This window comes from Pagrus major, chromosome 3 (genome assembly GCF_040436345.1).
Source record: "Pagrus major chromosome 3, Pma_NU_1.0".
Taxonomy (NCBI): domain Eukaryota; kingdom Metazoa; phylum Chordata; class Actinopteri; order Spariformes; family Sparidae; genus Pagrus; species Pagrus major.
Window position 1 is genome coordinate 15,119,525 of NC_133217.1, and position 25,810 is coordinate 15,145,334.

General features: G+C 41.9%; 1 protein-coding gene across 5 annotated transcripts in view; it reads right to left on the reverse strand.

Moving 5' to 3' along the window:
- Positions 1-25,810, reverse strand: part of trioa (trio Rho guanine nucleotide exchange factor a) — an 80,721-nt gene that overhangs the window by 3,629 nt on the left and 51,282 nt on the right. Inside the window, exons 14-62 of one of the 5 annotated variants that reach the window (XM_073463544.1) lie at positions 24,564-24,755; positions 23,837-24,006; positions 22,002-22,176; positions 21,573-21,768; positions 20,655-20,821; positions 20,373-20,492; positions 20,031-20,222; positions 19,760-19,909; positions 19,559-19,673; positions 19,128-19,243; positions 18,906-19,028; positions 18,626-18,820; positions 18,399-18,514; positions 17,523-17,589; positions 17,284-17,393; positions 16,647-16,716; positions 16,312-16,401; positions 16,134-16,226; positions 15,938-16,049; positions 15,604-15,794; positions 15,122-15,223; positions 13,906-13,935; positions 12,429-12,571; positions 12,175-12,274; positions 11,814-12,057; positions 11,564-11,671; positions 11,147-11,340; positions 10,882-11,052; positions 7,345-7,440; positions 6,843-6,991; positions 6,664-6,730; positions 6,352-6,455; positions 6,194-6,263; positions 6,016-6,105; positions 5,822-5,914; positions 5,573-5,623; positions 5,409-5,486; positions 5,098-5,289; positions 4,284-4,464; positions 3,913-4,179; positions 3,311-3,819; positions 2,190-2,437; positions 1,785-1,923; positions 1,649-1,676; positions 1,401-1,563; positions 1,134-1,255; positions 963-1,041; positions 525-725; positions 256-394 (exon numbers count right to left, since the gene is read on the reverse strand). In XM_073463544.1, the coding sequence (XP_073319645.1) occupies positions 256-394; positions 525-725; positions 963-1,041; positions 1,134-1,255; positions 1,401-1,563; positions 1,649-1,676; positions 1,785-1,923; positions 2,190-2,437; positions 3,311-3,819; positions 3,913-4,179; positions 4,284-4,464; positions 5,098-5,289; positions 5,409-5,486; positions 5,573-5,623; positions 5,822-5,914; positions 6,016-6,105; positions 6,194-6,263; positions 6,352-6,455; positions 6,664-6,730; positions 6,843-6,991; positions 7,345-7,440; positions 10,882-11,052; positions 11,147-11,340; positions 11,564-11,671; positions 11,814-12,057; positions 12,175-12,274; positions 12,429-12,571; positions 13,906-13,935; positions 15,122-15,223; positions 15,604-15,794; positions 15,938-16,049; positions 16,134-16,226; positions 16,312-16,401; positions 16,647-16,716; positions 17,284-17,393; positions 17,523-17,589; positions 18,399-18,514; positions 18,626-18,820; positions 18,906-19,028; positions 19,128-19,243; positions 19,559-19,673; positions 19,760-19,909; positions 20,031-20,222; positions 20,373-20,492; positions 20,655-20,821; positions 21,573-21,768; positions 22,002-22,176; positions 23,837-24,006; positions 24,564-24,755 (6,918 nt within the window). Of the gene's footprint in view, positions 1-255; positions 395-524; positions 726-962; positions 1,042-1,133; positions 1,256-1,400; positions 1,564-1,648; positions 1,677-1,784; positions 1,927-2,189; positions 2,438-3,310; positions 3,820-3,912; positions 4,180-4,283; positions 4,465-5,097; positions 5,290-5,408; positions 5,487-5,572; positions 5,624-5,821; positions 5,915-6,015; positions 6,106-6,193; positions 6,264-6,351; positions 6,456-6,663; positions 6,731-6,842; positions 6,992-7,344; positions 7,441-10,881; positions 11,053-11,146; positions 11,341-11,563; positions 11,672-11,813; positions 12,058-12,174; positions 12,275-12,428; positions 12,572-13,905; positions 13,936-15,121; positions 15,224-15,603; positions 15,795-15,937; positions 16,050-16,133; positions 16,227-16,311; positions 16,402-16,646; positions 16,717-17,283; positions 17,394-17,522; positions 17,590-18,398; positions 18,515-18,625; positions 18,821-18,905; positions 19,029-19,127; positions 19,244-19,558; positions 19,674-19,759; positions 19,910-20,030; positions 20,223-20,372; positions 20,493-20,654; positions 20,822-21,572; positions 21,769-22,001; positions 22,177-23,836; positions 24,007-24,563; positions 24,756-25,810 lie in introns of all 5 variants that reach the window. The other 4 variants (XM_073463543.1, XM_073463545.1, XM_073463547.1 and 1 more) reach the window with 4 other exon arrangements.

The following is a 25,810-nucleotide window of genomic DNA, read 5'->3' on the forward strand; positions in this document are numbered from 1 at the left end:
ACAACACTCGCCTTCTTTAGTGACAAATTGCTCAAAATGCAGAAATATTCAAGGCTAAATAAAAACGTTTTCAGAGTCCCCGGATGCCCCAGTCAGCTGATGCTCTTGTTGGTATGGATTGCATACTGTAGCAGCAAATGATTCTGTTTTTACCGAAACTGACAGCTCTGGTCAGTGATGTACAGTTCTCCTGTGCTGCTGAATGCAATATCAAGGAAAATAATAAAAAAACAACATTAAGGTGGAAGTCCTTACTTTTATGTCCAAATGTACTATTCTGCTGTTGTGAAGGTAATGTAAAGCTTCTAAAATGTCCCGAAGGTAGCAGGCCACTTTCTCCTCCGTCAGATTCCCCCAGCTAACAATGTAGTCCAGCAGACGACCTTGGTCCGCCCTGAAACGTAAACACCACAAACACAGAGGTAAAACTTCAGATGAAGAAAATGCAGGTTTATCAATGCTGATCAAGCTAATAAGTTTAATTCCCATCTAATTAAATTGTGTTTGATTTGTTCTGTACTCACATCTCCAGGACGAGGGCGTAGCTGCTGGTGGTTTCATACGTGTCTATCAGGCTGACTATGTGAGGGTGTTGGAGCCTCTGGAGCAGATTAAGTTCCTGAGTCACCCGGTCCCTCCTCATCAGCTTCTTGTTGACGTGTTTGACTGCCACCGTACGCTTGGTGCCCCGCTGGTCACAACGCTTGACAACAGAGAAACGACCCCTGGTGAAGAAAGAGGATTGATGTTCAGAGGTCAGTTACTTCACTTCAGACAGTTGTTTTGGTTGTTGGATTGTTTTCATTATACGAGTCAGATTACACCTCATAAAAAGCCAAATAAATGTCTTTCAATCATATCAGGAAGAAAACAGTGATTGTTTAATTCATAGCAAGAGGCTGCAGTGTTGTTGCAAAACCTGTACATTGGTGTAACCATGGGGATAATAAGGAGTCTATTACCTGCCCAGTTCGACCACCTCGGTGTAGTGAGCCTCGAAGTTGTCCTTCCAGCTCACTCTCACCCCGTCAGTGGACACAGCTGAGACAAGTAACAACACATACAATTAATCCATGTCCAGACTTGTCAAATAATCTCTGTGGAGCAGTTGATACAGTGTATTGTTCTCTTACCTAACACTCTGAGGCTAGCTGATGACGTTACGCTGCCAAGCTCATTTGTGGCAACACAAGTGTAAATGCCATCATCCTCAGAGGCCACGCCGATTATCCGCAGCGTTGCTTCGCCTGTATCACTGAAATAAATGCACACATGTTAATATGCTGTACATCTGATTTCAACACTAAACTTCTTCACTTTTAAGCACCAATTTTCTTTTGTACTACAACAAGTGTTATAGTAAACAGTCGGGCAGTGATACTCAGATTGTGTTTTCTCACCTGTAGGCGATGCTGAAGTGTCCATTGTTGGTGAGATTGCTCTGGTTGGGTCCCTTCCAGGTGACAGCAGCCCGCGGTCGACCGCAGACCTTACACCTGAGGGTGACGCTCTCTCCGTTGTCACAGGTCACATCACTCAGAGGTACAAGGAATTCTGGGGGAACTGAAAGAGGGGGGTAAAGTTAGAGGTTTAATGCTGACATCTTCAAAAATCATCCTCAAACACAATTTGACAAAGTAGCACTTACCATCATAGATGTAGTTTGGATTTAGAAGCTGAAAAGAAAAAACAAAAAGCACGTCAGTGAAAAATGCACTTCAGAGGACTAGAGGCAGGACTTAATAGCAGCACTACAGTGTCCTCAGATGTACTGATGAACTTACCTTTACAGAAACTTTATTGGCCAGGCCATCTCTGGACTTCCTGTAACCGTTTTCCAGCTTGGTCTCTTTCTTTGCCTCCTTCTCCTTCTTCTCAGACTTTTTACGAATGCGCAGGGACGTGTGCCAGGATGATGACTTCCTACTAGGACAAGAAAATCAAACTGTTTAACTAAACAAGTAGGTGAAAGTGTGACTTTAAGGCCGACACTGAGGGTAGACAGCTGAAATGAATCAAACACTGGAATTCCTTTGTAAAAATATACGAGTATGTTGAACTGATGTTGGCTGATGTTATTTTTAAAAATCAGTTCAGGACAACATCCTTCAAAGAGTGTGGATGAAGGTTTGATTAATATGAGACAGTAAAAATAATGTATTCTTGAAAAAACTTCTCAGAGCTCTTACTTGATGGGTCCCTCTGGGCAGTCGGGGGCGATGGCCGAGGTGTGTCCCAGCACAAATCCGGGGATCCAGCCCTCGGCGGCGGGGCCCTGCTCGGTGGCCGCCCTGAACACCAGGAACATGTTTTGCTGGTTGCTGGCCAAGATCTGGACCACCTCGCCCTGAATGACACTGATCTCATCCTCCTTCACTGCCATGTAGTCCTGGGTCACCAACATGGTGGATACGCTACTGCTGCTGCTACTTTCACTCTGCACCATGGGAAGGAAACAATGTGGAAAATCGTTAAGTACAAACTTGTATGGTTCATTGTAGTAAAATCATGAATTACAAACAGTTTTACCAGAAATCGGCTTATATAAAAGTTGACGCTATCATCAAATTTTTTTAAGAAATCCGATACTTTTGGTGAGGAAAAAGTAAGAGAAAAGTTTGAAGCAGAGGACAAACACTGGAAATAGATGTTCGACTACTGTCCACTTGATAAAGTCTTCAGAAAGAATTAGGGTAAAGTGCAAGAAAGACTTAATAACAGCATTTCATTATTTTTGTCTTGGAAAAACAAAGAACTGGATGAAGAAAAGGCAGGAATAAGATGATTTCCATTTCACTCGTCTTTGCTCTGCAGCTCCAGGCAAAGACGAAAGGAGGAAGGTTAGATTGAATGAGAGGATCTCTGTTGAGTACGTTTGCAGGTGAACCACAAACGCCAGAGGTTAGTTGCAGGAAAAGTACATTTCAGTAACACACCATGAAGACAGCAGGAGGTGAAGGACGGCCAAGAGGAAGTCAGGTGTTAGTATAAGCTTTGTAAGACTTAAGACATCTACAGACACCCTTGAAAGGAAATCACTGGAGAGCTGATTGAGGTCCAATAGAGAAATTCTGAACCTGAAAACACGTAGAAAGTGGGAACTTGTGCTAGAGATTGTCTTGAGAAATGTTCTAAAGCTAGAGAAGATGACGTTGGAGAGCAGTGAAGGTTGTCAGAGATGTGTAGTAGGGGACAGATTAGTAGAGCTGGCTGCAGCAGGACAGGAGACAGCAGGCAGACAGGACAGACCAGGCCTCCCTCTGCCTCGGTGTTAGTCGGTGCAACACTGCGCAGCAGCTAGTAGTCTTACCCCGTTACTCTGGGTGGACTGGATGGACTGCTCGCTGGCCGATGAGCACGTACTCATGCGGTCGGCTTCCTTGCTGTGCGTGGAGTGTCTGTGGGTTTGGCTCCCAGATCCAGAGCCAGTCTGGATCTGGTTTGAGTTCTGACGGACCGGAGTCTCTCCTGCCTCGCCAGGGAAGGTGAACGAGCCAGGCCTGCTGGCTGGTGAGCCCGGCATGGAGCTCCAGAATCCAGATCCGGACTTGTGGCCTGGGCTAGGAGGGGGAGGAGGCAGGCCGTCCTTGCCAAAGGCAGGAGTGGCCAGGGGCGGGGCCATAGGGGACACGGCTCCTGGCCGTGGTTTGGAAGTGGGTGTAGAGGGCAGGGGCCCAACTGTGGCACGGGGAATAGGGGCTACAGCGCTGGCAGGAGTGGGGGTCTGTGTTTGGTCCTCTGGGGTCTGGATAGGGCGCTTGCCCTGTGGGCTACCCCCTGGAGGGAGTAGGGAAGGAGGGACAGGACAAGGGGACGAACCTGGATCATAAGTGAACCAAATTCATTCCTCAGTCACATCTTTTATTTTGCCAATCAAACAAAATTTCACAAATACAGATAAATGTTCCATACCTGACATCTTGTTGGGGCCGTCGGGGTCGCCGCCCGGATGGTGGCGTAGGGGCTGGGGCAGGCGGGATGGCTGGGGGATCCTGGAGGGCCGACGAGAGCTGCCCTGGGGCCCTGAAGGGATGGCGCTACCCTGGGAGATTCCACCTCCGACTCCAGGCGGCACACTGGACCCACTGCTGCCTCCAGCTGGAGCTCCCATGCTGGGCACACATGACCCACCACTCGCCCCAACATGGTTCCTCTGATACTCTATAGGTGAGGTCAGAGCTGTGACAATGTACAAAAAAGACGAGTGTAGCCATGAAGCAGAAAACCTATAAACCTACCCTGTGTGTGTGTGTGTACGTATGTGTACGTGTGTGTGTACGTACCATTGAGGAAATTGCGTTGGCTCTCGAGTATCTGGCTGATCTGAAGGGTCCAGACCTCACGCACCCCTGGATGGGCGGAGTGAAGCACAAAGGACTCCATGGTGCTGTTGGTCAATCTTGAGGTAAGAATGAACTTACAGGGATCGCCTTCCACGTTCTCCTCTAGACCCAAACAGCTGACCTACAGAGTGCAAAAGGAAACAACAGAGAGGGAGTCATACTGTTGCATATCATACTGGTTTTAATACTAACCTTTAATTGTTTTGTTGTCACATTCACATCTTAATTATTTTTAATGATTTACATCTTATTTTGTTTTAAAAAGTACAACAAAAGAAGAAATAAATAAAAATATATTAAACAAATAAAAACTCCCATAAACAGCAGTGGAGATTCTCTCCCCATTGCACACCATGTCTTGTGTCTGACTTACCCAAACAAGTTTACACAACCTATTTGTTGGTTTCAGCTTGTTAAATGTAAGATTTGCTGCTTTTATTCATTCATTCATCAAAGTGCTGAAAAAACATTAACAAAACAAAAATGGGTTTATAGACTAAATTACCTGCAAATTAAGGCTACGACAAATGTTTATGTACAATATCAATTAATATACTGATGAGTTTCACAATAAATGATTGCTATTTTTAAGAGTGCAAAGCCTGTAATTCTGAGAAACTGATTTTTCATAGACTTCTCCACCAGAGGGAGCTGTAAGCCCTCTAAATGACAACCATTCACTCATCCTATATACTGCTGGCCTTTCCTGATAATGTGGTAATGCACACCCTTGCCAGACTTTGACATCTGTTACCTTGATGCTGTTCTTGTAGAGGAAGCCTGGCAAGGAGAAACCTTTCTTCTTGTCAAGGGGCTCGCTAAAGATGACCAGCTGCTCAAAGAGGAAGACTCTCCTCTCCTTCATTCGGCCGAGCACACTGCCCTCTGGGTCAGACACCATGAACGTGTCTTGCAGTAAAAGGCGGCCCTGAGCCACAATCTTCCCCTGGAGAGAGAGACGGGCAAAGATGCAAGATGGAGAAGGTGATAAAGTTTTTGTTTGTACAGTTACAGGTTGTTAATGTGAAGTATTGCTTCAATTCGTAAGTCAGTTTGATTTCTTACATCAAATCCCTGAAGTCGACCAACATTCATCATATCATTGCACCTTTTTGGCACAATGCACATGACCTCCACAGCTTTCTATAAGACACAAATGACCACAAGGTTGATAACTGCACATGTTTGGCTTGATGTTAGGTGATTAAGAAGTGGTCTCATTATCTTACCTCCAGCTCCATAGACTCCAGCCCAGCCTTTTTAGAGTGTTTCAGGAAATCCTAAAACAGGAAAAGAAATTGTCAGAAAATATTAATGCAACAATTTAAACTTTTAAGTATCAGTGTACATTATTGGTAGCTATGATTTATAGAAAGCAGGTGACAATATGGTTGCCAGGTGTTACGATGACTCGTTAAAGGGGAGCAGACGCAGCAGCTGAAGCTCTGGCGCCCTCTGCTGTATTGCAACAGACCAACCTTAAGCAGCAGCTGGTACTTCATGATCCTCTGGACTGGCTTGATGAGCAGGTCTGAGATCTGTAGCCTGTGTCCCAGCCGCTGCTTCAGGTCCTGCAAATTCAGAGGTCACTTGAGATGCTGATGGCTAGATGGAGGTTTGAATTATCTGACGTGTGTCAGAGGGTAAAGTGCTCAAAATAATGGGCTCATACCTCAAAGTAGGTATCAATGTACTCTGAGACGATGTGTTCCGACTTGGGCTTGTTTTGACAGTAAACTACATACATGTTGAGTCTCCGTTCCTGGATACAAAAAGCATAAAACTTACAACATGATCAAATGTATAGCAAGCATGTACAATTTAAAGTAGAATTTGGAAATCCACTGAACCTGTTTGAGAAAGAGTGGTCCCAGTCGGTCAGGGTCCTCCAAACATTTCTCCAACTCCCCAAGAAAGAAGCTAAGAGAAACATGAGAGTGGGAAGTAAGCTACTGAACCGGTGAACCTGAACAGAAAAGGGTCTATATTCTCCGTATCTGTCACATACTCCTTGTGCCAGTCGTAGATCTGGTGGATGTTGCCAAACACGATTTTGTCTTTTCCCTTCATATCATCAGGGACACCCTCCTCCTTCATCCGACTCATGTAGCCCTTATGATGAGACACACAAACACATTAACACAAATTCACACCAGGGAGTCTGTGAAGGTCAGCAAATTAATTCTAATACTTTCAGTGACATTTTAAAATGATAATCTTGCCACCTTATTATTTTTGGATCCATCACACAGCACAGTAATGTATGACTAATGAAGCAGCTGGTACGACTAATGAAGCAGCTGGTAAAGCATGAACTTACCTCCACCACCAGGCCAAGGTCTCTAACATAGTCTCTCTCCGTCTCCACCAACTCCAACAGAACGTAACTACAGCAAAGAAGAAACGGACTCAAAATTTAAGAAATAAGGAAAAGTCACAAAAGATTTGCTAAACCAAATCAACGTGTGTCTGTGATACAGATGAATGAAGCAGACGTACTGTCTTTTCTTTAGGACGCTGGTCCTGCGTTCGTCCATCTCTTCGATGGGGGAGGAGGAGGAGAGGAGGGAGTTGTCAGAGGGGTTGAAGGATGGAGAGCTGCTGTCTCCCTGTTCTACCGACAGTGAGCTGGGTCTGTCCTCCAGAGCCTGCACCAGAGAGACACACAAGGTAAACTAAAGAGTGTGAAACACAGCACAATATACAACAAATGTTTATGTCTGTTTAAAGAGAAGAGCAGCATGAATACTGCAGTTAATCATGCTAAGTCCAGGACATATGTACAAGTTATATTCACATCCTCTCCTGATGCCATAATCCACATGCCCATGTATCACCACAGGGGCACATTGTTTGAAACGTTTAATGCTTATAAAATGTAATATAACATTTAAAATGTTTAATTTTACTGCAATAAATATCACTGACGGCCCTAAATTGATCTATGACAAATTCTGACAAATGAAGCTTAGTGTGTTCTTGTTTTCCTCTGTCATCCTACCATCTTGCTTTTGACCAGCTCCTCGATGGCGCTCACCAACTCGGCAGCACTGGGCGTCTCTGAACTGGATGGACGGACCGACAGACGAGAGGAGCTCTGGGTAAAAATGGAGAGATGAGAGCATTGAGAAAAGAAAAAGAGAGCATTAGAACATTATAAAACCTTCAATTTAAAACCTATTTCTGCGAACTCTAACTCTGCTCTTTGGCTGATGTTGATACAAGTCTTCTAATTGCTGTGATGAGTAATTTTGTCATCACTAAAACAGACAATAAATATTTTATCTGTTTTCTGCGAACATTTCCATGTGAACCTACGTGTACTGAGTTGTAATCGTCCACAAATGGACAGCAAATGAAACCGATTATCTTATTTGAAGATAAGCTTTTGTTGAGCTTATTTCTTTGATAGTTTTATCATTAGTGAATGTTTTGTTTTTGTTATCTGAGTGAGCAATGACTGAGTGAAAATGTCTGTTAAATGTTCAATGCTGTAATCTGAAGAGAGATCCAAAGAGATGTTTCCACAAGTGAAACCCCAATGCTCGGGGTTAACTGTATATCTGAAGGTTCAAAGAAAGTGAAAAGGAAAAGTATATGAAATTTAAATGAAAAGGAATAAACATGAGGCTGAAAGTGGGAATGACCAAAAGAAGATATGAGGAAAAAGTGAAAATGTCAGAAAATGGTGATGGGGAGAAGGTCTGGTAAATAATAAAAAGGGGGGGTGATGTCTGAATGGAAGATGTTCCGGTTGCTTTCTCAGGTGATGATAAACAGCCTTTGAAATAAAGTAAGGATGCTAACAGAGCGAGAATGAAAGAAGGAACATGTATGTATGTATATATAGTTGAGGAGACTCTCACCCTTGCTGTGCTGTGCTTCAAGACTTTCCCCAATTAGGTTTTCTGGGTGAGGCTGTGTGCCCTTCTGGCCTCGCCAGCGTTTAAAGATGCCAATTACTCGCATGGGTAATGAGGTTAACGCACAGAGGGTAAAAGGGAGATGAGGACGAGCGGGCAGGGCGGGTGAGGGAGGGGGTTGGAGGATGATGGGAACAGAGGGGCTTTTGAATTTTCACCTCAGTGTTGGGTCATATTTAGATAATTATCCAGGAGGGCTGACGGGAATCTTACCGACTTTCCTCTTTGCGTTCACATTCACATCTACTCGTTTCTTTTAAACCTCACTTAGCCACCAAACTTTTCACAAACTATGAATGATAAACATGCAGAAAAAAAGCTGCTGTCCTTAGTTATTCCAATAGACTCAGGGGATTACAAAATGTCCCCAAAATGTGAAGAAGTTGACGCAAATTAGTCCTTTAAGCCTTCTGACCTGCAGCCAAACCAACGAGAGAAAACCTCCACATTGCTTTCACATTGATTTAGAGTAAAGAGCTACATGCATCCTCTCTTCATCTACATGATCCCGTAGTGCCTTTGCTCATCTGCCAGATAACTCTGCGTTAAAGTTGTGTGTTGTAGAAACAGGGCAGAAAATAAAATAAAAGATAAACTAAAAAAAGAAGGAAGGAAAAATTCTGCTCTAAAGAAATTCAGGAATGTTTCAGAGTTCAGAAAAATACAAAAATTAGGAAGAATGACGTTTAGGGGACAGAGAAAGGTGTATTTTATAAAGAGGGAAGTTTAAAAGTCTAAAAAAGCTGCTAGCTTCATTTCCTTTCATCTATAAACTGCTGTAGAAACCAAAGAAAAGACTTTAGCGAGTAGCATTTAAAGCTGAAGAGAGGGAAAAAAAGAGATATTTGAAGAATTGACTGAGGTAAAGAGACAGAGGGGGGAAGAGCGGGGCATTTCAGATGGACAGGTATGGAAACTGAGACAAAGCAAAGACAGGACATAAATCAAGGTAATGCTACAGCATGGCAAACAGCAAACGATACAACCAGGAAACAAAACAAAAGAGAAACAGAAATTAGTGTCAGAGGGGTCTCCACTTTAGTCGAAGAGGAGACTTGGAGTGCCTGAAACTTGTCATTGATTTCTGCTTTAGAAGAGAGGGGAGAATATGATGCAACATGCCAAGATAAAATGTTATGCATAACAAAAACTAAGGAGTCACTTAAAACTGTGTCAGGAAATGCCCTTTTTCAGGAGGAAAGTGGGAGACTGAAATGAGCGAAAATGTAACCTGCAAGAACTAAAAATCATAACAATGAGGAGAAAAAGAGCCTGTATAAAAAGTGTTCAAGAATATGTATCTTTTTTTTTGGGAGGAAAACTAGTTAATTTTTGAATCCCAACCCCAGGTCTCCGAATATTGATGCTTTGGGATGATCGCCCAAGCAAACAATCTATCTTCCTCCAGAATCACTTAAAGTTACAAAGCGTTGCCTTAAGATCAAAATAGAGAGTACTTAGATTAGCTTACATTGTTACCCAGTCCCTATTGTCTAATGCAAGTTGCCCCCTTACAGTATAGCTACTTCAATCTTGGACCAAATGTGATTTAGTTTCAGTCACTGATTTGATTTTTAAAAACTGAATTATACCTACTCATTAGATATGGAGCTGTGAAAGTCGTCTCCCATGTTTACTTTTTGTATATTTTCTGGTAACAAAGAGCCTCTTAAGTTGATGGTATGATCAAAGTTGGTGACAGTATGCAGAAATCACTGTACACCCCAACATGTTAGCTATTAAAGAACCAGAGATATTACAGAATACTTCTGTCAACTTTAAACAAAATATATATCGAAAATACAGATTGGAGCTTTTGAAGGCTTATTAGTTACAAGCACACCCTGAGAAACACTACATCTGGTATGTGAAAATAAACCGGTAGAGTTGGTGAATGTGCATCCTATTTAGATTAAAAATTGACAAATATGTTCACTGTGTCACTGATCTGTAATTAAAGGGGCACTATGTAGATTTAGAGAAGAAATTCAAACTCAGAATTTTAATATTTACAATATTAATGAGGTAATAATACAAAAAAAAGAGATTTCTTTTTTCCAAAACTGAATAAACAAGCTATTCTCCGAGGAAAATAAGGTCCACAGGACACTGTTTGGAGCTAGAAAGGTGGCAGGGTCTGCCAAATATAAACAAAGTAAAACAGTTTGAAATTGTTTTGTCCTTTTAAGGTCAGTTTGTTTATTCAGTCATGAAAATGAAGAGTGATGGTTATTTAGTTTGTTCAGACATATAAAGAAAATCAGTCGATGAAGATCTTTCTATTCTGATTAAAATTTCTTCCCACTGAACACTAAATCTGTGTTGCCATATTGAGATAAAGAAAAACCTCTGATAGCATCCAGACTCATGTCACTATATACAGATTCTCCCAGCTCTAATTCCACAAGTACATGTATAACATATGTCTTCTCTTGACCTAAAATTTTGCATGTGTGAGCAAATTTTTTGGCACCAGAAAATGTTAAAAGTCAAAGTTGAATAGCTGAAAGTGTCCCCTCTGTTTCACCTGTTCATCACCTTTGCCTGTCTGCCTCCCCCCTTCCTTTCTGACCCCCTCTCTTCTGTTCCCACTCTGACGTCCCCCCTTTCCTCACCTTGTCATCCTGGGAGTCTGGCTGCAGCAGGCTGTGCTGCTGGATGGCCATAGGTGGAGGCAGAGGTACTGAGTCAACGCCCTCCTCGCCCTCCTCCTCTCCGCAGCTCTGCATGCCAGAAGAACTAGACTTGGACAACGTGCCGCTGGACAAGCCCTCGTTACGAACTCTCTGCAACACACACGAATGGCAAAGTAGAATTAATATTGCAATACTTTATTGAGAGAGAATGAATTTGAGACTGAAGCACTGTGTATACACCCACCTCCTCCACAGTCTCATCCTGAGGTGTAGCGGCACTGTCGTCTGAGTCTTTCTGGGAGCCCATCGTCATCTCCCCGCTCTTCCTCACCTCGCGGCTCTTTTTGTGCTTGTGGGCCATTTTCTTCACGTGGGTGTCGGCCTTGCCGCTACTTAGCCGACGCACGGGGCTGGTGAGCCACTTCCGCAGGGTGTTACCTAGGAAACAAACCCAACAGACCAAACTCAGTAAGCTGCTAAAAGTATCACAGTAGAATAACAGAGGGATGTTAAACCATAACCTTTTATTTTAAAAAGATTTAATCCAAATAGAATTATTTTAGTAACACACAGCACAAGAAGTCTCAAGAAGTAGTTTTACACAAGTTAACTACTGCTCTTGTGGGAGTTCCCTCTGTGTTATGTTGGACATATGACATACCTGGTCTTTTAGGCCCTGGTGAGGTATGGGAGCTCATGCCGTGACCAGGCTGCAGCGTAGCGGACGACCCTGGCATGATGGAGTCATTGCTGCACACTGACAGAGTGTCTGTGGAAGAGGGAGTGATGTTTACAATTTGTTTTATGAAGCAGACATACACAAATCATCCAAATCAGTTTTTGTTTCAGCCCCATTGTGTAAAAATTAAAAACAGAACATGTTTCCTTTCCACACTCTGTCAAAACTGTACCTTTGTGGTTGAAGATGCCCTCCATCTCCATGGAGGACCTGGAGTGGGCAATGCAGAGCATGGAGCAGGGCACCAGACCCTCCAGAGCAGGGGAGCGGTCTGTGGTCCTTACCAAACACCAGTCTGGCCTTTCATGGCAGCGCTCCAGGACCTCCACCGTCTGACCTCTCCGCACAGTCAGCTCGTTGTTGTTGCTGGCCATGAAGTCGTGTATCACCACAGTCAGCTCACAGCCACCGGACAGCTGAAGGAGAAAAGGTGATCACTATAGGAAACAAGCTGAGCTGACAGTGTTCGTCTAACTGCAGAAGATGTGCAGTTAGTTAGGATGTCATTTCTGGTCATTATGTCTATCACTTACCTTGTCGCTGTCCAGTGTGTTCTGTGAAGTGCGGGATGCCAGAGAGATGGTGTCTGGTTGGCTGCTGCCTTCACCCTGACTGTCCAGGTCCTCTCCATCCCTAAAAGACACACACATGATTAATAAGAGATGTGAGTGTTTCCGAAAGTGAGCGTAAATGAACTTCAGAGTGTGTGTGACGATTTGGATCATAAATCTGTTTCTCATCTGCATTTCAAACATTTTCAATAGTATAGTAGGTGTCACATGTTTACCTTCGGCCCTTGTGGTGCTTGGCTGTAGTGGCTTTGGGAATGTGAATGGGCTCCTTTAGTGCTCCTCTCAGGTGAATAGTGCGCTCCTGAATCACCTCCCTGATGTGCTTGATCCAGTCCTGCTTGTTCTCTATGCTTGATGCCTGTTTTTGGTCAACAATGGAAGGAGTCAAACATTGACAGGAAAAGAACTTCCTTTGGAATTCTTGTTTCACTCTGTTTCACACAAGTCTGAACTGACCTCTTGTCATCTCTTATCAACTCAAGAGTTTGACAAATTATTTATTTTCTCTAATTGTTGACCCCTAGAACAGTGATTTCCAACCTTTAGTCCAAGATGAACTCAAATAACACTTAAGACCACCAACATGTTCCAAATGTGTTCATTTGAATTGATTTTTAACTGGATGTTTACTGGATAACAGTTGTATTAAAGTGGAAACTATAATGTTTTCCTACATTTGAACTGTCAGTGTTCAGGTCAGTTTGGTAAAGTTTGCATAACTACAACTTGTAGCAGAGGCTGGACGTCTGAACCATTTATCCATTAGCCTACTTATAGCTAGCTTTAACTATTGAAACCATTTGGCCTACTTGTAACTACATTTTTATAAATTACCTTTAGCCAACTATTTCAACTGTTTATCCTTTAATTTTAGCAAACTATTTTATAACTTCATCACTTTTTGCTTACTATTGCTACTGATTAGTATAACTTGTAACTAATTTTACTTTTTACAATTACCTTTAGCCAACTATTTCAACTCTTCATCCATGAATTTTATTTATTAACAATTTCAACAGTTTATTACTTTCAGCTATCTATTTCAAGTTAATGTTATTTATATAGTCAACTTTTACAGCTTTTTATCCATTATTTCAAGCAAACAATTTCAAAAGCTTCTTGACATTTACTTTTAGCCATTTCAAACATGTATATGTTAATACCTTATTCATATGTTAAACTCTCAGCTTTTAAATCCATTACTTTAAGCTATTGTCATCCATCCTTTACTTTTTTCGAACTATTTTAATGGCTATAGCTATTTTAGGTATCGAGTTCAACCACTGATCTTTATCTTTTAGCTACCCTAGCTAACTGTTTAGACCTCTCTGTTCATTTGCTAACTAGTAATCATGGACTCTAAATTACAACACAGTGTTCAGTTGATGTGTGTCAGTTAATTAGGTGAGTGATGTACAGTCTTTCCACATACTTCTTCGCAACTGTTGACCTTCTGTGCTACAAGTACGGCTAGTTGGGAATCACTGCCCTAGAATAATTTATGCTACAGTCTTGCAGCCCCCAAGCTATGACCCTAGGTTAAAGTGTGTTTCTGCTATGGGTCACATGTACTGTTTCTGCCCATGTGTGTGGTTTTCAAGAGGAAAAGTGAGAATAAGAAGTGCTAAGAGTTTGTGTTTCAGACTTGTGAGAGGTGGCTGAGGGCTGTGTTGTGGGATAGTTTGTACTCACCATGGCTCCATGTTTGGATCCCTGACTTAGCTTTGAATTTAAAATATAAAATAGAGAATTTCACTGTTTTGGTTTGAGAACATGACATTTTTTATGCTGACAAAATGGTTTGACATGATAGAAACGTACAACACTGATAATTTGCCTTGACAGTGGACTAAAGGCCAATCAAATGTGTAGCAGATTGTTGTGGTGTGTGTGTGTGTGTGTGTGTGTATGTGTGTGTGAACATGTGTAGTTAGTAATGAGACACACTTCATTTACAATGCACATAGCACATGACTGCTTCTCAGTGGTTAGTTTGCTAGTCAACATGTATTATAGAGTTGTTACGCTCAGAATTAGACGTGTTAGGATTTTGGCTTCATGCTGTTCCAACGGCTGACACAAATTATAATCCATCTGTGACACTATTTGACAGGCAAACACACAGACTTTTGAACATTGGGCCTTTAAAATACACTCAGAGTACTAAGTAAATTGAATTTAAATAAACCAAAGAGTCTTATCTTACTTCCACATTGGCGTACAAATCATTAAAGAGCTTATTTTTCTGGTAGAGAAAGATGGCAACTCGTCACTTTGACAAAGTGGCATAGAGCCAGGATGGAAGATTGTGGGCGTTAAGGGGTTGAATCAGTGTCAGTGGCGTTGGTGGAAGCATGTCAACCCACAGAGAGAGAATTAGAGATACAAACATCCACAGAAAACACAGCCCCAGATATACAGATGTGCCTGTGTTTGTTAACAGATGGAACAAAGCAGAATATAACCAGAGGACAGAGACGGACAGAGAGAAAGAAGAAAGAAAACAAGGGGACAGAAGAGGAGTTTGTGACTACAGAAAGCCTCTTGGGCCACCTTGAAGCTGCTCATGCAATCAAACAAAACATCAGAGGATGAGACTATAGGAAGAAAGTAGGAGAGGGTTGAATACAAAGAGAAGAGAGAGAAAACTAGGTTAGACCGATATAATGACTTTTTGACACATTTGGCCTTTTTTTCCCGAATCAGATACTGGAGTGGAATCCAACATGCTGATATGGAAGTTAGTTTGATTACACATTTATTATTAAACTTGTAATCTAAAATGTTTGAATTTTCATATGGACACTTTCAGTCCCCAGTGATTTCAGGGTTCTGCTTTGTAAACCCATATCGGTCGAACCCTTTAAGGAGATTTTAGAAGAAGCAGATGAGAGGAAGTGTGTTTTACCTTGAGCACAATCTTGTTGTCATTAGTCGGGGTGCGCCCCACCCATAGAGCAAACTTACAGGGGTCTCCTTCAACATGCTCTGTCACCCCCAACTCTGATGTCTGAGAACAGAAGAATATTGAGTCATCAGAAATGTCACAGGTGAGTCAGGCTTTTGTCACTGCAGTGTAATTCCTATTTGACATACTCTCGTTTCAAATATAGTGATTTTTTTTGAGACAGTTGAGACTTGAGACTGTCTCAAGTGATTCAAGTAGTGCCAATTAGATTTACTCCTATCTTATAAAGTACAAGTACTGCAGTCGAACAAATGAAACATTAAAAATGATAATTATATCATCTACTAGTCAAACTTTTCGAGTACTTCTATAACACTCAAAAGCCTGATTGGCTCCTTCAATACGCTGTTCTAAATTCAGTTAAAGAGAAACATCTCATCCAAACATCTGTCATAACGTACATTCAATCATCATCTACTTACAAATAGTTTGCTCTTGTAGATGTACTTGCTCCTGCCGTTGGAGTCCTTGACCTCCTTGCTGAAGACAAGAGACATTTCAAAGAGGAAGAGGTGGCGTTCTCGCCCCTTACGGATCAGAGTCTTTGGATCCCAAACCTGGAATGACTCCTGGAGGATGAGCTCACCCTGGGACTCGATGTTTTCATCAAATCCTGACAGAGGTAGGATGACATCAGCGTGAAAATTCTTTTTAAAAAATGCTGCCTGATTTATGAGGAGGTGTAATTTGAAGGTCGGCTTGCTACAAATACAACTATCACAGCAAGATAAATAATGAGCAGTGTGTATTAATCACCTTCCAGCATAGAGAGGTGCATGGCATCGTTGGCTTTCTTTGGAACACTGAGCATCACCTCCAGGCCGTCCTTGATCTCTCCTTTCCCTTCTTCGCAGCAAGTCAGCAGCTCCTAAACAGACACAGACAGTAACCATGACAACAAGAAACTATGCTGACAGTCACCACAGCAGTTAGATTTGGTATGATGCATCACCTTCAGCAGGAGCTGATACTTGGTGATTCTCTGCACGGGCTTGATCAGATAGGAAGAGATGGAGTTGGCCAGTCGGTGCCTCTGTTGAATTTCCTGCATAGACAAGAAGAGTCATGTGATCAGATGTAACTGACAAGGACCTTACAATCTCATTTTAACAGCCACAGGCGATACTCACATCAAAGTAGTTCCCAGCATGCTCTAGGATGAGCTGAGTGGAGTCTGGTTTGTTCTTACAGTAGTTCACATACATCTGGAACTTATCAGCCTGGACAAAGAGAGGAAGATGATACAGTACATGAGAGCTTAATATGCGAGATAATTTTGCTTGATTTCTGAAACATTAAGGATTTAAGTATCTCAATGTCCATTGGTACAGTACAAGATATATATGTGTGTGTGTGTGCTCAAATCTACCATTCAATATATAAATTATATATATATATATAATTTATATATTGAATGGTAGATTTGAGCACACACAGCAAGTGCTGGTGAACAAATGATACATACCCATGTGACAAAGCAATGCCCAACATCCTCTGGAAGCTGCTCATATTTCTCCAACTCTTTGAGAAAGATGCTGACAAAATGAGGAATGAGAGATCGAAACGTGAGAGACGGCAAAGGCACGCTTGATTAAATGAAAAGTGATATTCCCAAATGAAAAATAGAACAACATCTGTATATATAGGATAGAGGAATTGTGGCATAAGAAGCTGCCTTAACATACTAAACTCTGTTTGAATGTCGTACTATTAATATTCATGTAAAACTTGAATATACTTTAACCAGGATATGAATTACATCAGGTTGCTTGGACTAGAGCTGCAACAATTATTCGATTATTTCAGTTATTTGTCAAACAAAAGTGTCAAACATTTGCTGGTTCTAGCTTCTTTACTGTATGTAATGGCTGCTTTTTTGTGTAATTTATGATGGTAAATGAAGAGCCTTTCGGTTTTGGACTGTTGGTTGGACAAAATTAGCAATTTAAAGACGTCACTTTGGGATCTGGGTAATTGCGATGAGCATTTTTAAAAAAAAAATGTGTGTGTATATTTTCTAGACTAAATGATTCATTGATTAACAGCGAAAAATAATAATAATCTACTTGCTTTTAAGTCAAATTTAAAATGAGATTTCTTACTTATGGTGGAATTCATAGAGGTCCTGCATGTTGCCAAAGATTATGTGCTCCTTATTGATGATTCCTGGAGGAATCTCCTCAACTCCACTGGTCATCTCCCACAGGTAGGTCTGCAAGGAGAGAAAAAGACAAAACCAGCCAAACTCTTTAACAGGGTTCTGATACATTTCCAAATTTTATGTGAAAAGTTGTTGCACAACTGTGGCATCAACAGTGGTGGGCTGTGAAGATGGACTTACATCCATGCACTCCCGCAGGTCTCGCACGTAGGCTTTCTCTGTCTGAATCAGCTCTGCCATGATGAACCTAGACACACACACAAGCACAAAATTAGCAGTTGTCATACTGTCCTCATCCACAGAGTGATAAATCACCAAAAGCTCTCTTTCATCCTGTCTGCTTCATCCATTTACGCTAATGAATAATGAAAGAGTTACGGGCCATAAAACTTGGTCATAAAGCAGTCACGAGTGACTGAAATCATGCTCATGATTTGTGCTGCTCATATGAAATGACGCAGTCTCCTTTTCCCGTGTACTACATATGTATATTCATTCGTTCTCTTGTGGGGCTTCACTGATGTGTCTGCAGCAAAGTAGATTAGTAAGTTTAAACCATGAAAATCCATCATGTACATACATTTACATTAAACTGAATCTCTTAGAACCACTTACAACTATTGAGCTAGTAGAGGTTGACCGTTGACAAGGAGAATGATGGGTGCGATTATAGAACCTGTGACCTTCTTATAATGTACCATCTTAGTAAGCATCGGGTTGCTCTGCTGCGTATTTTAGGCACCAAGCCAGTAATTTAATTACTCGTCCTTTGGGGTAATGAAATATATTTCCAACGGGAGGAAAAATGCAGTGAAAATGCTGACTAGCTACTATTTGTTTAGTTTGTAGGCATAGCACGTACTGTTCAGAAATGGGGCTTTTAGCTCTGCAGGCTAAATGCTGAACAGTTTTAAAAGGCATGACCCAGTGCACTTCAATCTGCTAAATTATTCTCAACTACTAATGTTATAACCCGTTCTAAAAAGCTGTTATTTATTAAAAAATCTGCTCTCAGTTTATCTTAAAGTACGACATAAACAGAAAGTGGTGACATACTCCTTTCGGCGTGCCGACTTGCGTTTCTCCTCGTTAAGCTCATGAGCGGCATCCCGCAGCTTGACCTCTGACCCTGGAGCTGTAGCTGGGATGATGTCCAGCTGGAGATCCTTACTCTGACAAAGACAGAGACAGAGATTTAAGTAAGAGACAGATTTAAGAGACAGATTGTGATTTAGCTGATTTTCTACACCTGTAATCCTCTACCAAAACACATGTCTACTTACTGCCTTGTTAGAGTCCGAGGAGATGCCCAGGGCTTTCTCCAGGCTGCAGCGATACTTGTCCATGCGCAGGGAGAAGTCACGATAGCGTTTGTCCACAGCTGTCACCCATTTTTTGATCTCCCCAGCATGACTGTGGCCTTTCTCGCAGAAGCCGTCAGCCAGCTGGATCAGCAGCTTCACACGCTCTTTAGTTTGCTGATGGAGAGTGGGAAAAAGAGTGTTAATGCACATACACAAGCATACACAGAGTTACATGTTTGTTTGTGTGTGTGATGCCAACCTTGGCTGTGATGTGGAAGTCCTCATGCTCTTTCAACAGCTCCTGTGTGTGGTGGATACTTGAGCCAGTGGAGGTGTGTGTGGACAGGTAAAACTCTCCAGTGTCATGAATCCACTCCAGAGCCTTAAAACACACAATCACACAAGATATACGTACTTTCAGATCACATGACAACAGAGAGCGGTGTATGTGCGGAAGTGTGTTGCTATGTATTTCATGTACCTGTTTGGCACTGCGTTCAAACACCACATACTGCTGACACTGGTCCAGCCGTCGTTTCCTCATGGTCCAGAAGTGGAGAACGCGATTTTCTCTCTGTAGCAGCTCATTGAGGATGTCTTAACACAACAAAAACACGGAAAACAATCACAATTCAGGCATTCAGCACCCCAACCTTACTCAGAAGATTTCAAACCACACTGCATACTGGCAATACACAAGAAGAACCCTGATGTGTTAAAGATATCATGTTTTTTTTAGCTAGCATTTAGAATGATTTTGAAGCTAACTATTCCTACTGTTTATCCATTACTTTTAGCTATTTTTTCAACCAACTACCCAACAGACACCCTCATTAGTATCATTCACTGTTCAGGTGTTACAGCCTACAGGTAGGCAATGTTCAATGATATACCGATGATTCTGATACTGACTTTTAACCTGCTGTTCTGGTGCTTTGACATGGCTCAACATCCCAGGCATGTTGACGCTGTTCCTGTGCATGTACTTGAGGAAGACGTCTGCGTTTCTTCTGGCCAAAGTGCATGCCTGATAGAATATCAACACACACACACAAAGATCAGAGATGTAACTTACCACTATGTTTGGGTTGTTTTGATTCTGTTATACGTTACCTTGAGGAAGGCCTCCTTCTGCTCCAGGTGTTTACTGATCATGGGGGTGACATGGTCTGTTTCAGAGTTGGGTCCCAGTTTGTCGGCTCCTCCACACCAGTCCTCTTCTCTCTTATACTCCTGCTCCAGGCTTTCCAGCACACTGCAGACCTGTGGAGACATACACATGTAGTTTGTTGTCTGAGGAGAACACTAAATTGTTGTTTTTTTTGTTTTGTTTGTTTTTTGAAACAAAGAAATAGTCAAATTGAATGCTGTGTGGATCTCCTACCTGTTCAGAGGTCTTGTAGAAGGCCACTGAGGCATTGACCAGCTTGAGTCGGTCCTCCATTTTCAGCATGAGCTGCTGCCAGTGGGAGGCCACGCTCTCTGCACAGTCTCTGATCAGGTCCATGTCATAGTGGTTTGCCTGAAGCAAAGCCTCCGCCTTCTGCTGAACCTGCAGGGCACTCTGGTGGGTTTTCTACAGTAAGGGAACAGGTGGAGAAAGGATGGGGTTAGAATGATCAAAACAATGAGCAATTAACCAGGTAAAATCTTGTTTCTTTCTTGACTTTGAACAGGAAACATTATAGAGGGAGACACTTGGGTGTTAAAACAACTACCATCTCACCTCAATGGCATGTTGAAACTGTTCATGTTCTCTCTGCAGTTGTTCAGCTTCCTGCAGGGAGCTGGCTGTTATAAGTCCAGCGTTCAACATTGACTCGCCATTACGAATCCAACCAAGAACCTGAAAAAAAATTAGGAACGCTGTGATCAAATGTCACCAGTCCAACACTTAGTTTTATTCGATCTCTATTTAAGAACTTGCAGATAATCCTAGTATTCTATAGCTGCAAGATCTTGGCCTACAGATGGCGCCTTCTCTAAGTTGTGGGACTGTATATCCTACCTGCTTGACTTCAGCCTGCAGGTGTCTCAGCTGGACGCACTGCTCCAGGTGCCTGCGGTGCTGCTCAGCTGCCAAGTCCAGTTCTTGCTGCTTCTCATGGAGAAACTCCAGCAGGTCCTGAACCCGTGTAGCCATGTCGACGTCTCGATCACACAGCAGCTCAACACCTAGGAGCAAGACACACAGTGACATGAGCTTCAAATACTTATTAACAACCGTCTGAAATTAGTTCCATTCTCATAACTTCTCTATGAATGTTATCAGTATGTTCAGTACACGTGACATGATGTAACTATTCTTCGTGCAGTTTTAGAGAGCACCTATTAGCATGTGAGATCACAGGTGAGTTATTATGGTTAGTGAGTGGGTGCCTCTCATCACAAACGCTGACCGAAACTGACCCGCGACACCTACACAGTATCAATATTTAACTAATGTAGCCAACACAAAAATCTGTGCAGCAACAGTGAACACGAGCTGTATCCTGCTTTAACCCTCTACTGTGTGATGACTGATGTCTGAAGCGGCAACCAGGTGACAGTCAAACATCTCTTCTCTTCTACTTCACGGCATTTGAGATATAATAGCTCATGATGGCAGGATCGCAGGGGGACGGATACAGAACAGTCAAGTATCTGCATATTTCAGAAGACTTTCTAAGACCTTTTAATGCCTGGAGACAATTTAAGGAAATGTAAATAACAACAAAAGGCGGCTTAAAAAATAGCTTATTTACAACTGAAGTAAAGTTAATGAAAGATGCCAAGGAAGCTAATAATATAAAGCAAATGAACACAAGGAAAGGATTGTCTATATTATCTACAGACCTGAGTTTCATAGTACAATATTTTGTGTTCTTTCAAGGACTAATGGCCAACCTGCATGGTGTATAAAGTACTGTCTGGGTGGTGTACTCACCAGATGCCTGGACTTCGTTGACGTACTGCAGCAGCTCCTGTCCCTGGTGGATGACATCGAAGGTGAGGTTGTTCATGGTCAGGGCCTTGTCAGCGTGGTGCTGCAGCCTCTGCTCTGCCAGTGTCAGGTCCTCCGTGTCGAAATCATTCATCTGACCTGTCAGCTCCTCGTTCCACGACTCCAGGTCAGAAATGATCTGAGGACAGAGAATAAGATTCCACTTTTTAGAGGCACTATACACCTTGAGTGTTTATTGACACTGGTTCTGCTTCTTTTTTAAATAGTGTATATAGTCATTACTCGGTAGCATTTGACTGTCCCAAACTAAGAATGCATAAGAAGAAAAAATAACACAGATTTCAACTGTAAATACAGCAAACACACACATGACCCCCCCCCCCCCCTCCTCTTCCTCCCAAGCAGACTCACATCAATGGCGTCCCTCTCGAAGATGCGGAGCTGCAGGAAGAGCTCCAGTTTTATCTTCCTCTCCTGGAACAGCTCCTCCATCTGGGCCTGGGCCTCGTCCAGCTGCTGCAGGACGCTCTCGATGTGGTTGATGGAGCTGTTGTGTGGCGTCTTGTTGCTGGAGATGGCCGAGTCCCTGGAACAGAAACGCACAATTAAGCAATAAGCAGTGAGAGGCAGCACCGCGCACTTAAAAAAAAAAAAAAACAGCAATAAAGACACAGTTGGGCACAGCGCCAAGCAAATTTATCTGCTCTAGAAACTGCTGCATAGCATAGCCTGCAGTGGCTTATTCAGTTGTAATAGAGCAAAGCAATAGATTTAGAAAATGGAGCTGATGTTCATTTAATTTAAAGTGTGAAAAGTTGTGCCTGAAGAAAGCAAACATAATTTAATCTCTTGAAACTGAAATTTAAGATTGAATTTTGTGGATGTTTTAGGCTTTTAGTATAATTTCTATCAATAAATAAATAAATGAATAATTGACGTACTGAGATTAGGCATAAACATACAAAAAAAACACCTAGTTTGTGTCTAGACTTAAAATATGCTGAAATGTATTAAATACATTATTACTGCACACATGCATGACGCACAAACACGCAGACACCAGTGAGCTACCAAGAGGCAAAAGTGAGTAAGCAAAGACATCGGAGGTCACACGGATTTCGATTGGCTGAGAGGTTGATTAATCAGCGTGTCAGATGCACTCCCAAACTCAAACGCACATTCATGATCGCACGTGTGCACACATACAGCACAGTCTCATACAAACACACACACAGGCGGAAGGTGTGTAGAGTTACAGTTGCCTCCTGGGGAGACTGCCTTTATGAGCGCTTGTCTAATTGTGTGGCAGACTTATGTAAGAATTCACTGTGGAGCCAAATACACAGGGGAGAGAGGGATGGAGAGAATGAGAGAAACAGAGAGAGAAAGACAGAACAAAGGGGGTGGAAGAAGAGGGACTGGAACATCCTCTGTGTAAAAATAGAGTTGGAGAATGAGGGTCAACTGCATCCACCTCTACAACACCTCCTTCTGTCCTCTCAGCTTTCTTTTTTTGGTGTCCGCGTACATCGCTGTTGTCTTTTCAAAATTAAACTGACAGACTAGTTCATTACACATCCATACAAATTTTAATTCCAAATCGCCCATGTCTAAATTATCCTGCCAACGCTTTGACACAAAGACCAGAAGAGGTCCATTATGTAAGAAGTGTTTTTGTGTTTTTTAAAAAAAAAACATTTTTATTGTTACCAATCAGATAGTTATTGCATCATCATCATCTTGCTTTCTTTCACGTCTGGTGTATTCTCTCTCTTAACTAGTGGTTTAAAGGATTGTTTGGCGTCAAGTTTATTGTTTTTACTCCATAACTGCCTGATTCAGCTGACACTAGCTTTGTTTTGGACTGCCTTTTGATTCACATTAAGAAAGAAAGTTTAAATTTAGGCTGATGTCAAGAATGTAATTTTTAGTTTTGTTTCACTTTCCATGTCCACTAATGTAGGTTGCCGGTTTTGATGTAGTTCCAGTTGGAGTTTTAGAAAAGACAACATGGTTGCTGAACAGATAATAAGAACACATCCATAGTTGACTTGCATGTAAAAATACAGCACCATATAGTTAAAGAATCACCGTAGGACCTTCATTAAAGAGTTAGAGTTAAAGTTGTGACACTGACTATTTGCTGAAGAGATTTCTCTCTTAACACTCTTCATTTGATTTTTACAGTACATCTAAGCATTTCAGCCTGTCTGGTTTCTTTTTCAGTCAGGTGTGTTGATCTGTACCTGAGCTGCTGGATGAGATCCTCTCCCTCCTTGATGACGTTGACGGTGACCTGCAGCGTGGTCTGCTGCTGCTGGCCGAAGCGTTTGATCAGATCCTGGACGGCCTCCACTGACTCAGCATAAACATCATCCAGCAGCTCCTTCTGGAGCTCCTCCAGCCATGTCCACAGCTACAGGAAGACATTTATTAGCATCTGTATGTATATTGTTTTAAAGCAAAGAGCATTCAGAACTTTTCTGGTAATTGTCATATAAATCTACACATCGTTTGATGGACTTGGAGGCTCACACTGGTCTACACTTCTCAAAACTCTCACTCTGTTCACAGAATACACACTCATCACACACTCTGTGACCACACCCGGACAAGCAACTGACACATGATTGCAATTGTTTTTGCAATTAAGAAAGCTGGTTAATGACACTAACAGAGGACCTTGCTTGAATTTTATGGTCAAGGCCAACCTTGATTATTGACCCTCATCTTAACCTGATCCTAATAATACATTTATCCCAAAACTATGTTTGTTTATAAGGCAAGGACTGGAGATAGAAAAAAAAAAAAAAGAAAATGTCCACCTCAGTGTGACTAACTGGATAAAACCAAAAAATACATATTCCATTTTATCTGTTAATTACTTCTCTCTTGTTCAGAGAGCACTGAAAGCTCTCATCCACACAAACACGCAGCCCACCATCCACTTCAGCATTACGTCATCCTGCCTACCTCTTTGACGTGCGTGTGGAAGGCGACAGACATGTCCAGCAGGACTTTGCGCTGCTCCACACGGCGAACAAAGTCTTGGATCCTGTCTTCGAGCTGGTGGGCGGCCTGGTAAATCTCCTCTGGGTCGCACTCTCCCGTCTGGGCCAGCTGCTCGGCCGCCTCCAACAGCTTGTCTGCATTAGTGTATGTATTCTACACCGAGGCCAGAGGATAGGGGGAGAGAGGGATGGATTAACCCAGGAAGACGATATAATGAAAGCAAAACATATTTTGAACACGAGCAGAGAGAGAAAGAGCAGAGGCAGAGAGAAAATGACAAACAGGATATGCAGGAGACGTGTGCACTGATAACAGTCAGTGATATTAGAGCTGCGAAGAGATAACTAGTGAGAGGAAATAGAGACTGAGAGTGGGTGAAGGTGCTATAAAGAGGAAGAGAAAGATGCTACGGAAACAAATGGGTACATTAAGGTGGGGTATCAGATGGCTGATATTTATTTGTTCTGTTTAAAGCTGATCAGAGCTGACATTCTGGGCTAGTATTTGACAAAACAATACTGCAGTACAGAAGAAATCCATTCCAAGCAAAAATCCAGCATTGAAAAGGTCACTGATGTAAAAGTGGGCAAGTTATTTTATCATTTTAAATGTATTTTAAGTATCAGAAGTAAAATTAATCATTCAGAAAATGCCCCTGTGAGTGTTAGTGTTATATTACATATTATATTATTGAATTATTTATTTCTAATGTATTGAAGAGTAAGTACTAGTAAGTTGTAAGTAAACTCGTATGGTTTGATAATAATCTGTAAAGTAACTAGTGACTATAATTATCAAATAAATGTAGCAAAGAAAAAGTACAATATGTTCCTCTGAATGACGTGCACAGAAAGTACTAAGTAAAAAAGTGTATGTAATTAGTACCATTACAGTCCAGGCTACACTATCCCCTAAAATGTGTTAGGGATAAATATTAATGCCTCATTTAGACCATTATGTGAAACTCAAAACTAAAAAGTCGTGATATGAGCCGGCAGGTATTTAAGGTACATTTAGAGGAAACAGCTGCACACAGTCTCATAGTGAGAATATGTAGTGTATGTTTCTTGAACAGAAACTGGCACATGTGCTAAAACATACAATAAAACAGTAGCATAAATGAAAAGAGTCAGTGACCTGGCTCACAAATGTCTGTTAAACTCAGCAATATATATGTAATTTAGCAGACATTAGCTAACTGTAGCTAA